The sequence below is a fragment of the Hoplias malabaricus genome, chromosome 15 (assembly GCF_029633855.1).
Source record: "Hoplias malabaricus isolate fHopMal1 chromosome 15, fHopMal1.hap1, whole genome shotgun sequence".
In the NCBI taxonomy this organism is placed as follows: Eukaryota; Metazoa; Chordata; class Actinopteri; order Characiformes; family Erythrinidae; genus Hoplias; species Hoplias malabaricus.
Genome location: NC_089814.1, coordinates 15,182,643 through 15,197,558, shown reverse-complemented (window position 1 = coordinate 15,197,558; position 14,916 = coordinate 15,182,643). Strand labels below are relative to the sequence as shown.

At 38.4% G+C, this 14,916-nt stretch overlaps 1 protein-coding gene across 1 annotated transcript in view; it reads right to left on the bottom strand.

The window, feature by feature from the left end:
* The window catches only part of adamts2a (ADAM metallopeptidase with thrombospondin type 1 motif, 2a), an 89,255-nt gene extending 88,915 nt beyond the window's left edge, over nt 1-340 (bottom strand). The window contains exon 1 of the mRNA XM_066645912.1: nt 190-340. Within this exon, the coding sequence (XP_066502009.1) occupies nt 190-271 (82 nt within the window). The 5' untranslated portion in view covers nt 272-340. The remainder of the gene's footprint in view (nt 1-189) is intronic.
* Nucleotides 341-14,916: the final 14,576 nt, after the last annotated feature.

Below are 14,916 nucleotides of genomic sequence, written 5' to 3'. Positions count from 1 at the left end.
GAGTCCGTATTACTTATTTAAAAGTGCTGTTTTCGGCGAAAACGTGGAGGAAGTGAGTTTGTGGAGCGAGCACCTCTGCTCTCAGCCGTTCCTTATCTCCCGGTAAAGTAGCCAATACACGCACAGAGGACTGGAGCGGAGCAGAGAAGAAGGAAAAGAAAGAGAAGAAGGAGAAAGCTGTGTACATACCTACACTATCGGCGATATACAGCGGGTGGGCGAGCTGGAAGTGCAGCAGAATGAAGAAGACATATCCAGACTGAACGGCCATGGCAGGTCTGGAGAGGCAGACAGCACTTTGAGGGAGAGAGAGAGAGAGAGAGAGAGAGAGAGAGAGAGAGAGAGAGAGAGAGAGAGAGAGAGAGAGATCCGGCAGCCTGCCTGCTTCCCCCTCCCCTGCTATAGACGGACTGCAAAGTGCACTGTGCAAGCTCTTTCCCTCACCCTCACACCCCCCTCCCCTCATCTATCCATCCATCGCTCCATCCCTCCCTGCCTAGTCCTCCTTTCCTTGGCCACTACAAAGCCTCAGACTAGTTTCATTACAATATGCCACAAAATACATCTCATCTCTCTTTAGTCCGGCTCAGATGTATTAAAAATGTACACAGCAGTGACATGAAAGAACTGTAAGTGTATCCACTTACCTATATAACAGATATAAATGATTTAGGCTACATACATTGCACAATCACTATCTTTATCTATGGGATAAGGTTTGGGTGCAAAAATCAGAGACCACCGCACCAAAAACATTGAACAGAACTTCTTCTCGGTGTTAAAACGTCCACCAATTTTTCTAATTTAAGGCAGCATTAGCTACTGTCGTATTTCCAGTGTTCATAGGCTATGTGAAGGCTGGTGCAAGGTTCTGAAAACAGCTTCTGGACAGCTACACATCCTTTCTAAACCACAGAACAGGACAGAAAAACCTGTGCTTCTTTGTGAATATTAGAACTTTAAGTATTGTATATCTGACGGAGGACAGTGTGTGTTTTCACTGCTATGAATTTGTTAAATGCTGATACTCAATTTCTGTGTATGAAAAAAGAGTATAAATGTATTATGGAACATTAGATATTCTCACAGGAGATGCATTTGTGGTTGAACTGCATAATGTGTAAAGCCTCATAGAGGCAGCTATACACTATAGGATGTTAAGTATTTAGACCCTTGTTTGGTGTAGTGAATTCAGCTGCTGTAATGTACACTTATTGTAGACACAAGTGTTTAACACTTTAAAGGAACGCCTTGTAGTAGTTTTACCTTAAAAGTACAGCTTCAAATTCATTGTGATGCTTTACTGACCTATAACAGGAAGAATAGCTCCTCTCTGTCATTGCTACTCCAGGCTCCGCACTGCAGAAACTGCACTGAGGGTATGGAACAGCATTCTCTGGAATCAGTGGAGCTCCACCCAGTATGAGCCAGTACCTGATTTAACTAATATCCCCTCATGGCTGAATTCAACCAGATCAATGCTCCAACATGGGGTGTAACATCTTCTTAAAAGAGTATAAGCTCAGCAAAGGGAAGAGCAACTATACTTCCCCTGATTTTAAACAAAATGTTGCGTGAGCATAGCCCAGTACTTTGGCTACATCAAGTTTAGTTTTAGCACCATCCTCCATCTCTTGCCGTGATGCCATGGTCTCATATTGTGACATGTGGCAGTGTCATTAGGGAGCAGAGGCTTTGCCGAATAATCCCACTGTATTGCCCTTCTCACCTGTTTCCATCCAGACTGATATTGGTGCCCCGGTCTCTCTATCAATCATTCTGCCCAGTGGAGCCCCAGGAGAGGCCGGCTGTCTGCAGGTTCTCTTTCCTGCCAACTGCCTATCAGGGACATTAAAGTCTCTGAGCCTGACACAATATGAGGGGCTCAATCACCAGTTGCTTGAACTAACAATGCAGTCTTTAGGGTTTCAGCACTATAGCCATGCATTTGAAGACTTGTGTCTTCAAACAAATGATCTCCATTGCTGAAATAAAACAACCACACATATTTGACATAAGCAGCAGCACAGAAGAAATCAAAGTCTGTAATTTCGTCCAGATGAAAGAACCCCAAACCCACAAAAGCCAGCATGAGAGACCATAGCCAGCATTTCACATTTTCTAAAGCTTATTTTCATTAAGGCAAGATGAGATTCAGATTCGAATTCTGATATCATCTGTACTCTCTCAGATTCAGGATTTGCTGGGACAACCGCATTTCTTGGGCTTTTGGCTGTCTCAGAGTCTACACATCAGTCTACATATGTTTGGCAACTGCAGGAAAAGGCATAGTCTAGCTCAATCTTTTTGCTTGAGTTTTCTCCAGGATTAGTTTTCCCAGATGTGATGTGCACAGATTTTTTTTGTCCGTCATACTTATAGCCTCATGGTTAAAAAACATGCCTCAAAAATACACAGTCTCATATGTGTAATCTCGCACTTTCTTCTTCTTAACCATGGTGAAGGAAAAGCATCTCCATCTGACATAAGTGGATTATTGAAATAAATCACCTTGGTAGGATTGGACAGTAGATACTTGGAGGGGAAGGAAATCAGCTGAATGTCTAATGAATCTCCCCGGCCCAGGAGGAAGAGCAGCGCAGGCCATCTATCTGTCAGCATATCTTTTCTCCACTCATCTCCGCTGAGCCATGCATCTGAAAGTACAATTACTGGTCCTCTTTGCATTTGAGGTCCAGCATGGGTTATGCAGGGATAAGCAATAACATGTAATGAAGCAGTGAGCCAGGAGACACTGAACATGACAGTGATTTTACCATGGTTAAAAGGTGTTGACAGGTAAAACACAATGTTGAGTAAAACCCTCTTAAGTAAATTCACTCTAAAGTAGGCCTTTACCCATCAGCAAGAAATATTCAATAGAAACAAAACAATGTATTAAATATGCAGCAGGATACTTTGTAGTTACCATTCAACATGTTCTGAGTAGGCCATTGTTAGCTTTGGTGCTATCCAGAGAACCTCACTATTCGTGCTGACCACAGAATCACACACAGCTTTTACTGCAAGCCTTACAAGAAAATCAAATACGCTGTAAATGACTGCCTCAAACTCCACTGTACAGTAACTTTTTATTTAAGGCTCTGTGCTCTTTCTGGAGCTTCTTTAGTAGAACACGCCCATGGATGCTGTCAGGGTTCATGGTGAAAAACATACTTTTCTTTGGTTCTAGCTGGGAACAAAGTTTTCTAGTTCATGAACTTCTGTAAGGTGGAAACATGACAAACATTTTCAAATTAGGTTCACAGATCAGTTCAACTTTGTTGGAAAGGGCTATGCCAATAAACCATGGTCTGCTGGAGGACTTTCAGTGTCCAATCATTAAGTAGTAATTTAATTATGTTTAAATGAAATGTAGTTATGATGTCATATAGAACTACAGTTTTTCTCTTCCAGCTTTGTCATTGCCATTCACCTTTTCTTTTCAAATTCCTGCTAACATGAAGTCACTACACTGCCCAATAAACTTGGAGGAAAATATTAATTGGTCTAGTTTATTTGTCAAAGACGCAGGGCAATCCTGTGCTCTGCTAGAACATCCTGATCTCAGATAGCTGAGGCATCCTTAGAAACCAATCTCACATTCTCCCAGTGATGGGTTAGATTTGATTTTAGAACTGGACAAGCGGACCCATACCTTTTATAAAAATCCATTGACATTCTGTGACCTACTGAAGCATCTGCTCCTTATTAGCTGTGAGTTGAACATCAGGGCCGGAGGTGCTAGCCATTTTTTTCAACATGTCACCCAGAGAACATCAATGGTTCATTGGAAGTGAAGGTCGAAACAGTAACAGATCGTGTGACATTCATCTCAGGCACCTCCATATGACCTCGTCCACTAATGACGTGGCCTCGGCACTGAGAGCTTCAGCATTGTGGCTCCGTAAGCACTGGCGGAGAGAGCCAGCAGCTTTATGACATAATGGAGAAGAGAGCAAAGCATAAGTGCAAAGTAGACGGAGATCAGGCCTCCTGACAAGATGGCACCGGGACAGCTGAGAGCCTGTGAATGTGTTATGCTTCTCTAACAGTGGTAAAAGAGTGGACATGTCTCTCTGGTATAAATGCAGACTGCGGTTTAACCTAAATACTGCATGCCTGCTCTGAAAAAGCACGCTAACTCTTTTATAACAGTTTGATGGATTAATCTTCTCTAAACTGCCCTGGCCATCCCAAGACTGCCTTTTTATTTGAGCCATAAATTAGAAACATATGAATCCAGACTGGCATCTAAATTAACATTTGAATTTAATGCACATTTTAAAACATCCTTTTTACAAACTTCATATACATGCTTTTTTACCACCCAGTACACACACATATATATATATATATATATCAAACATCCTGCCACATGATTTTGTCCAGTTTTACCAGTAGCAAGCAAACAAGCAAGTTTCTTAACAGTTATATGCAGTTGGAGCTTAGAGTGTGATTATATAGTGTCTGAATGTAGGGGTATGCATTTCAACAATAGAGAACCATTTCAGAGAGAGTCTATGATTTCTGTTTACTAAAAAACAAATATCTGTGAAAACATATCATGTTTTGAAAAAAGTTCCTGTACATGTACAGACAGAGTAAACCTCCCTTCAATCACTCTCGCTTCTCCAGAAGAAATGGCAAATACTTGTAAATTTTCACAACAGGGAAACCAAAGTGAAAATCCTGTTTTGTTGAAATGAGATTTTTGAAATGAATGCATCTTAAAAATCTACAGTTAATACAGAATTTGGTACATTTATGTTCCAAAACTAAAAGGTACTTAATGTGTAACCTAGAGAGTGACAGCAAAAAAGTACCACCACTGTGACAGTTTTTCTAAAAGTGTAGCTCTTCACAGTTAGTTTTCAGTGGGAATTAAGTGTTTAAAAAAGTATTAAACTGCAAATTGTCTACCAAGAAGCTTTTTCATTGTACCAAAACCAAGCCAAGAGTACTGGCAAGTAAGTTCTTCCATTGATTAGAATGTCAGAAGCTGAAATGCATGCTTAACAAGTCAGATTAACTTCAAATATGAATAGGAACTGATCATGGAGTCAGCAACACATCTGATTTACAGCATGTGCAACTAACTTTGTGTGAAACACATGCTACTCACTCTAGACACGCTACATTACAGACTGTAAATATGAGTGTTCAAAATACCAGGAAAATGAACCAAAGGTATTGTTAGCCTAGGAGTCTTTCCTGAAGAAGTCCCTTAAAAACTGCTATAAGCTTAAATATTTTACACGTTACAAGCTTCACATGTTTGTGTTTAATCTATACATGCCAGAAAATGTTGATGTGAATGAGTTTTAGGGATGCACATGCCATCTTTCACACTCTTCTTCAATTTTTAGGTATTATCTTTCTCAGAGATGCTGTGACAATGATGTGTTGGTGTTGTGTTTGTGTGTGTGGTGCTGGTATGAGTGGATCAGACACAGCAGTGCTGCTGGAATTTTAAATACCGTGTCCACTCACTGGCCACACCTACCATTGTGTAGATGTAAAGTCAGAAACAGTAGCTCATCTGTTGCTGCACAGTTTGTGTTGGTTCATCAGTGGACATTCGATGCTGCCCACAGGACACCTTTGGCTGGATACTTTGGTTAGTTTGAAGACTCCCAGTGCAGCAGTCACACTGAGGTGTTAGAAACTCCAGCAGCACTGCCATGTTTAATCCACTTATACTAGTGCAACACACACTAACACATGATCCACAGCTCAAGTAATGTCTACTCTGTGGTGGTCCAGTGGGGTCCTGACCATTGAGCTCTTTTAATGTTTTGAAAGATCTGTGCAAATATTTTTATCTTCTTAGGATACTTTGAGAGCATGTTGTGTTTAAACATTACAGAAAAAAACAACCTTCACCACAAATTGGAAAACCTGAGTTTTCTGACAATGTGCCATGTTTAGTATTGCGTGTTCATCTGTAGAGTCATCTGCATTGCCCACCTATAAGATCACAGTGTTCACAGATCAAAGTTCAGTGTTTATACACACACATTTTGTTTGCTTCATACGTGCTCAAGAGCCATTTCAAAGATAAAATACACAGACTCAGTCCACACTACATTTCAAAATGAAACTGCTGACATTTAAAGCAGGTTCTGGTGAACTGCAACAAAACTCCTGAAACAGTTTACAATTCTTGTAAAAACAATATTTTATTTGAGATAGATCCTGAAATGCAACAAACGGGTGGTGTTGTGGTGCATGAAAAACTTGAGAGACTTGAGCAGTGTGATGTTGTTCTGTACAGCTGTAGCACCACACATCCCCAGATCAAAACTGACAGAGCTGAGGAAAATGACAACAGATTTGTCCATATACTAAGTAAAGTATGACCTTTATGAGTTTGAAAATAAATTCACAGTTTAGATCGCACATTCAGATTTAGTCTGTTCTGTATATTTTATGGAACTGGGTTTTAACTCAGTCACTCCTTTTGTTGTCTGTTCATTTATTCACCTACTCATTCATTTATATTTACATGTATGGCATTTAGCAGAAGTCGCAGTTAGCCTAAAATTCACATGGTTGGGAGTCTGTTTGGAACTGAACCTCTAAGAGTGCTATTGACACTGTGACCTTGTGTCAATAACAATAAGAAAACATTTCTGATTCACATTTCTTTTACTTACTGTATCAATATGTAATCCAATGTAGATCATTTAAATTAAAAAATTCTTTACGTAAATATGTAGATATGTAGACCTCATAAAGGCAATGCATTTATACTAACCATCTTCTACTATACCTAGACTATGTACTACTTATATATGATGCTGATTTCCATTCTCAATTCTAAATGTAGTATGATTTGCCATGTAGTCGAAGATCAGGTCATATTCTGTTGAAAGGAGCAACGGTCTGGTTAAATATAGACACAGGTGGACGAAAGAATGCAGCGAAAGAGTGAGTTTTAAAGCAGATGGTCATGTATATTAATCATAATCTTAGGAAGCCCAGGAGCATAAGCCTCCTGAACGAAGCTCACATACATCTGTACTAACCTGAATATGATAACACATCTGTCTGAAGCATGTCTAGATGTGGGTGGGAAACAAACATTTTGTAAGCTAGTTATGACTTGGATCAGTAGTAGAACAGAACACTGAGTATTCTGATCTTATAATGCAATAGTTTGGCACGAGTATGCTCCTTAATTGTGCACAGAATTTGCAAAGATGTGGAAAGGAAGCTCCGAGCACAACAATGTGAATCATCACCATCATGCTCCATGAAAGAAGGAATACCGTTTATAATTAGTGACTTCCTCTATTTTAAGGTGCACCAATTTGACAATCGTGTGAACAACCAGCACAAACACTCCATAAAAAAAAAAAAAAAAATAATAATAATAATAATAATAAAAAAAAAACATGAAGAGAAATAAGACACTCTGCACATAAGCCTAAAGTCAAAATGCCTCAATGCCAAGCATGAGCTAGAGGTTTATAAGACCCCCAGCACTGGGCTGTGGAGAACTGGGGCTGTGTTTTCTGGAGTGATGGGGCAATCCAACAACTTTGGAGTGAGTTGTAGTGGAGTTTATGATCTAGCCATTGAACATCTGTATCTGAGCTTCTGACCTTGTGCAAACAAATCCCTGAAGCAATGTTCCAGCATCTAGTCTACAGCCTTTACGGGAGAGGCTTTTACTGCACAAAGAAGAGATCAGCAGACTGTCCCTGCTGATTCAGCTGATTTCATGAAGGTGTTCACAAATGTTTGGCCACATAATGTACATTAGAATAAAGCAAGAAAATAAATACCTGGGTGGACAATTGTCAAGTCAAAGAACTGACCCATCAACCATCAGATTATTGTATCTCACAATCAGAATAACATTGTAGATACATCTGATCCTTTAGTGTGTTTTGATGGCCAATTTTGTCAATTTATAATAACATATGTTCAACACAAGTTTAACTTCCTGCCCTTTTCCTGTCTTGGCCGTCCAGCTGCCCATGTGTGTTTGAATCACTCACTCACTCTTATGAGATCAGCATGTTACAATTCACTTCACATGATAGAACACATCCACATGATGCTCAGGACACTCTGTGATCTTTATTTAGCTCTGGAAGAGAGAGAGGGGCAGACAAAGTATGTGAGCAATAGAGAGGGTGAGAAAGTGGAGGGGAGTGAGAGAGACAGAGAGAGAGAGAGAGAGAGAGAGAGAGAGAGAGAGAGAGAGAGAGAGAGAGAGAGAGAGAGAGAGAGAGATGGTGGGTGGTGCGGACAAAGCGGGGGCTTCTCTGGCGTCACCACTGGCCCTCAATCAGAGCACGGTCGAGCCAGAGTGTCCCGCCAGGATGTGTGTTTCACATTTACTCCCCCATCCTCCTTCTCTGCCTCCACACACACACACGCAGCTGAGCTCCATTCCCGCTCACAACATGAACACATACACTGGGCTTTCAAATATATTGTTAATAAATGAGCCCACTCTCTCTAAATGTTTATAATAAGTTAAATCCACCTATGTATAAATGTTTCTGTATAATTAAATGTGTTGATGTAAACAAATTCGTTCAAAATAGACTGGTGTCAAATGCTCCATTCTAGGAAAAACCTAGTAAATCAGAACTCTTAACAATGGTGGTGATAGGAACCGGACATCTGAAGAGCTAAAGAGCTTCAAAAGCTCACTCACAGATGTATTACACAAAATAGTTATCAACATGTCACACACTGTTTTTTTTTATATATATTTTTTTGAGAATTACAATCAGGGGTTAGAATTTAAAGCAAAATGGTTTAACCACTACATTAAACACATTAACAGAAGACACCGATTCATAGTAGATTCATGTAGATTCAGCTCCACAGTGAGCTTCTTCACATTGTAACAGTTTCTTCTGCCTGGGAGCTTAGACTGAACTATTCCACTGGGACAATGACTCAGTCCTGCTTTGGTTCCCCTCAGGGTCCACCCCTCCTCAACTACTCAAACCTTTGGCTTGAATGACATATCTCAATTCTTGCCCTACGCCCTAAGGTCTTCCATGAAGCCCATGCACTTTATGATATTGTCAAGAGGTAACCAAAAAAGTACAAGCTTTTAAGGTATCAGAAAGTTGGGAGCAGAATCAGGACACACACCCACCTCAAGTCACTTCAGTCCTCATGTCCCTCGTTTACATCACTACTGCATAAATGTGATTTTTACATTAGAGCGTTTGACTACACTGCTGAGCATAAATGTGTAAAAAGTTGTTGAGACAATTTATCATAACTAGACAACACTAAGTTTAGTCCAACTTCACAGTTTACCTTGAGTCCATGAGCTCCCCATTAGTAAGAAAACAACTGTAGATTGTTTGATATAGAAGTTTAGCATGTCTGTAAGTTTTTATTCACTGTTTGAATGAGGTCTCCACTGCTGTAATCGCAATAATAAATCAATATTACCCACCTTTGGAGGAGAAATTGAGAACATCCTAAGCTCTTTACATGTTTTTCAATGTTCAGAGATCTCTCCACTGTCCAGACACCTCCAGATGTTGTTTCTCGGTCGATGGCTGAGCAGGCAACAGTTCGGACTGAGGCAATTTGCTTCCCACGTACCGAGCATACAATGACCAGACCTTTTTCCAGTGCTCCAACAAACTGGAAAATGGGCAAAAGGTAAAGAAACATTCTCTGAATGAATATAATGTATTGGATTAAAATAATGAATCGCCTTTAAGAAAAGTTATTGAAAAGTTATAACAGTTAATGATTTAAATATACAGAATCATCATTTGCACACTAAACATAACCTTACTACATGTGCTAATAGTATTAACTCGTACAATGTGTATGAAATATAGATCTGTTCTACTCACAAAATAAGTCTACATTCACATTACAAGCCTCATTAATTACTTCCAATGTTTCCTCAGATTGGATTTGACTGTTGACATTTATGAATGTATTTACAATGTATGAAGTGAATGGGAATGAATTTGTCCCTGTAACAGCACACACTGATACTTTATGCAGCTTTGTCCCAAATGTGTCCCTAAGGCTTTTGCAGTGCATGATGTAGGTCCTAAAAATGGTTTCTTCTTCCAAGTGCTGTGCAATATGTCACAAGTCCATTTATATTCAGCTATCACCTTCATGTCTCCTTTTTTAACATTCTGTGACATATTTTCAGAGAAGTAGCTGTAGTATAATCACCCATTCAGTGCACTATGTAGGCAGCACAGAGCCATTTGTGACACAGCCTGCATGGTGCTGCCAGTGCTGGCTGATGATGACAACAGAACCAAGTGCATGAAATCTGATGTGTTTTGTCATGTGGACAGGTTAATGCGCTTATTTCCGTGGGAGGGGTGGTGACGCAACAGGTAGCATCACTTTCACAGAGCTCCAGAGTCCTGGGGTTGTGGGTTTGAAACCCGTGTTGGGTCACTCCCTTGAGGAGTTGTTCTCCTATAGTCCAGAAACTGGTAAGTGGACTGGCCATGCAAAAGTATATATAGGTGTGAGTGTGTGGTGCCATGTGATGGACTGGTGCCCATTTAACAGACAATGATTGAATTTATGGTTAGGTAAGAGGTATTTTTACAAAATAAGTTTGAACTAAATATTGAATGTTGTCTAAATATGCCAAACCAATGAGTTAAATGTACTTAATAATATTAAGTACCAGAAATGCATTTTTTTGTTGTTGAATCAAATATTACAGTAGTAGACACTTAAAATAAATTTATATGCATACTTCAGACTTTGGGTTTCTGAATTTAAAAATATTAAGGCAGCTCATTGCCTTCATTTTTTTAGTTCTGCTAACTTATTCAGGTTTACAGTGTGTTTGTCCATTCCAGGAACTCACATGATAGTGACTCAAATCTGACCTGAGAAGATTGTATTTAACATGCCTGCACAGCCCTGAAAAACTCAGATCTGTGTTAAATTTTTAGGCAAAAACGCTGTTATGAAGCAGACAAAATATATACTATATATATATATATATATATATATATATATATATATATATATATATATATATATATATATACAAAGTTAATATCAGTAACTATTAGAGTAACCATAAAGAAGAAAAAGTCAGTTGCTCTTGTGCGCAACCCAAAAAAAACCCAAGGCATAAAATATCATGCTCATAATTTCATGGTCTGAGTCTCATGGTTTGCCCAACTACAGTCAACTTTCTTTTCAAATCTTAAATACACAACATGTCCAAATGATGGTCAACGCTTTTCTTAATTAGAAAATTGAGCTACTTTAAGTTTGCCCTCATTTAGGAAACAGATTTCAGGTCATACCTATCTTATATAATCTCCACAGCTGTGTTCTTTGAAATCGTTACAGAAAGGTACGTCCTAATACACGTTATATCAGAAGAATACTCATTCCTTACTGTTCCCAGCAACTGTTCATGTGAATATTTATGTGAATCTGGAACAGAAATTAAGAGAGTGTTTGGCAAATTCCTTCTAGACCAATATATTTCAGCAGTATATTTTCATTGGCAAAAGTAGTTTTCCTTTTATTTCAGTGGTGTGAGTTTAAAACTTAACAGCTTAATAGAATGGAACAAGCCACTAGCAAACAGTCACTGCAGAAGGCCTTCTGGTCAGTAGTGTTTTTCCAGAGAGCGTTGAAGCTACTTTCTTTTTGCTATGGTCGACCTGCCGTGACATTTACAGGACCCGAAAGGAAACAAAATGCTAGTAAAATGAGAAGTCTGGCACTATTACGGGAGACTTTCAGAAGGTTTGATTTATACCCCCCCACACACACACACATAAATGACATATTCCCATATGACATACACACAAACAAACATGCACCTATGCCTTTTTTCTTATAAAGGGTTTGTGATAATGCTATTAGCATAAACATACCACATAGTACCAAAAATAATTCCATGATTTTTATTATGTAATTGAAATCACCATTAGGGATTGTAAATACCTTGACCAAGCATTACTTGTCGCTGCTTTCACAAAAGCAAGTTAAAACTGTTCTATTCAAGGTGGAATCCACATGTCCAGAAAGGCCTCCGACATCTCTGGGATTGAGCTACATTGAAATGGCCTGAAACATGTATTGTGATTTTCTAATTCATATTCTACAAGTGTGACAAAAGCAGAATGTGTTGCTTGCTTGTAGTCTAGCTATGTTTGCCACTAAACTGCAACAGTGAATGTCTTTGCAGGGCTAAAGACAATTATCATGAAAAAAAAAATCCAAAACTCCCAAATCGGTTAGGAACTTCTGTCCTTAAATGATGTAACATAGTGAAAAAACATGCTTCTCTCTAACAAATGTTATGAGGAAATGATCAGAGTGTTTTTGCACCATGATTTCAATTCAACCCCTGCCAAGCAGAGTGCAGCTTTTTTCCTCAGATGAAGTCTGTACATATTTGTATTTATTTGCCTTTATGAAGCTTTGGCCTCATCATAGGGAGATCACAAGTCTCATCTGTTTAAATACAACTTCTATCCAACACAAAGAGTCCAAGAGAGCAGAAATGGCCTCATTGTCTCTAGGCGTCTAGAGGGCCTTCCCTCTGTACTCTTTCCTTTCACCCATATTTATGCACATTCTCCGAAAGCTTACGGAAATGGACGGAATGGAGCAGTACCATTAGAAACCATGGGATAGAGCAAAACATTACCATTGCTAAAATAAAAAAATAATATTCTCCATCCACACATGGCAACAAGTTTAATGGCCTCTAAGACTACTCCTGTTTACACCACTGCCTATTATTTTGTAGTCAGTAAAATTGCTCTGTCGCCAGGTTTGTTGTTGTCATCAAAAACTTTGACTCTGAACTGCCCTCTGTTGGTTTCATTGCTTAACATCTACTCAAACATTAAGGATGCAGAGAAGTATGTGGCCACAATGTTAGAAATGGAATAAAGGGAGTGTAAATGAACATTTGTTGGCAATTTGAAAACAATTAGTGGCAGGGTTGACATCATTCTCACATGCTATAACCCCATGTGATTGTAGGATGTTGTGAATGAAGGCTTTTTCTTTGAATGTATGTCATATTGATAGTAATTGCCTACTTGAATATTTAAGATATTATATATATATCATGTCTTTAGGGTTTACTCTCTCTCTCTCTCTCTCTCTCTCTCTCTCTCATATATATATATATATATATATATATATATATATATATATATATATATATATATATATATATATATATGTGTATTTTTTTAAAACCCTAAAGAACCCTTTAGTGAATGGTCATTTAAGAAAAAAAATTATTGATAAATAAGTAGCATGAGTCTGAAAAAGTTTTCAGTATTGACGGAAACTTTATGCTTACAGAATGTATCCTATTAACTCTTTTCCTAGAACAGTACATCTCAGAATCATTTAGAAATGGCTGAGATATGGAAGTGATTCTTGTGGATGCCTGAGCTGCACTATCAGTTATAGGAGCCTCACACTTCAGCGGTGAAGAGCTGCAAGACGTGATCTTGGCTGAGGTCAGCTGAAGGTCATTCTCCTCCTCTGCTTATTGGGCTGCTTAATGGGGAGAAGATGAGGACAGCTCCCTGCCGTAGCACACAAAAGTCCCACTGGGCAGCCATATGCCAGATCAGCACAGATTCACTGTGGTCCAGGAGGTGCACAAGGTCTTCTGGATGTGCGGCAGCAAAGAGTCAAGCCTATTACAATGTAAACAAAAAATAAATAAACATAAAAATCAGTAAAACAGAAAATGTAGTAGGAGAGTCATCTCCAGGACATCTTCTGCTTTTAATAGACATTTGCTTTTTTGGTTTGGTTTGAATGGAATGTCTACAATTGTGGAGAAACACTGTTCTCTCTGGTTTGTTTACATTTAGAAGCATAATGTCTTTTAAGGTGGAAGAAAATGAGTGTTTTATGAACATGGGTGAAAATTAAGTTTTCTGTACGTTTGTATTCACTGTTCAGTTTTCTGTCTCTTTACTTTCATGCAGTTAAAGCTCATATTTGGTGTCAGTTCCACCTTAAGTAATCTGAAACAGCAAAATAAGTCATTATTACTGACCTATGGAGAAGGAGTAGAGCAATATTCTAATCTCAGATCCAGATTTTCAACATTTGGAAGTCTCTTCGTTGTCTAAAAATCTCCAAAATGCTGTTTTTTTCTGCTGAGAGAGAAAGAATACTGGACTGAGACACTTTTTGGTGTTTTATCCATTTACAGACACAGTTGTTTCATAAACACATTAGACCGGTTTTGAGCACACAAACAGCCTGGAGAGCAGCAAATGGTGAGAAAACATCCTCAGAATTGTATCAAACGCATTTTATAAAATCATGCTTTAACTCAAGCAAAAACCATTTTAAATTATTTATTTTTATTGAAGAATTATTTACTTTTGTATTATTTCCTTTTAATTCTGCATTATTTATAGTTTTTTTTATATATATTTGAAAAACCTTCTATTAAATACCAAAATCCTGTACTTTTTGCTTTGGGTGGTAATGACTTCATATTTACCTGGCTGATAAAAATCCATTCAGAACATGCATTATTTACCAAAACTGAAAATCACATGTGGGCGAGCAAAATAAAAATTAACCACACTGTTCAATATACTTGCAAAATACTGTGGAAGGCTTAAGTTTAGCCATTCAGTCTGTTGCTACTCAAGTCAGAAAAACTATCTCAAGTAAACAGAACTCAGTTAAAGGCATGCCAGGATTTACGTTTATTTAATGACATATTCTATATTGCCCAGATTGGCAATGTTAGCCAACTATGTAAATGTCAACTTAGCATGGTCATGTGTTGTTCATTTCACAACACTTGGAATACCATAACTTGCATGTTAATTTTACTGAGTATATTTCTGTCTTTTACATTTAAACTGCTTAATATATTGTTTTTAGACATGTGTAACATCAGTGCATAATAGC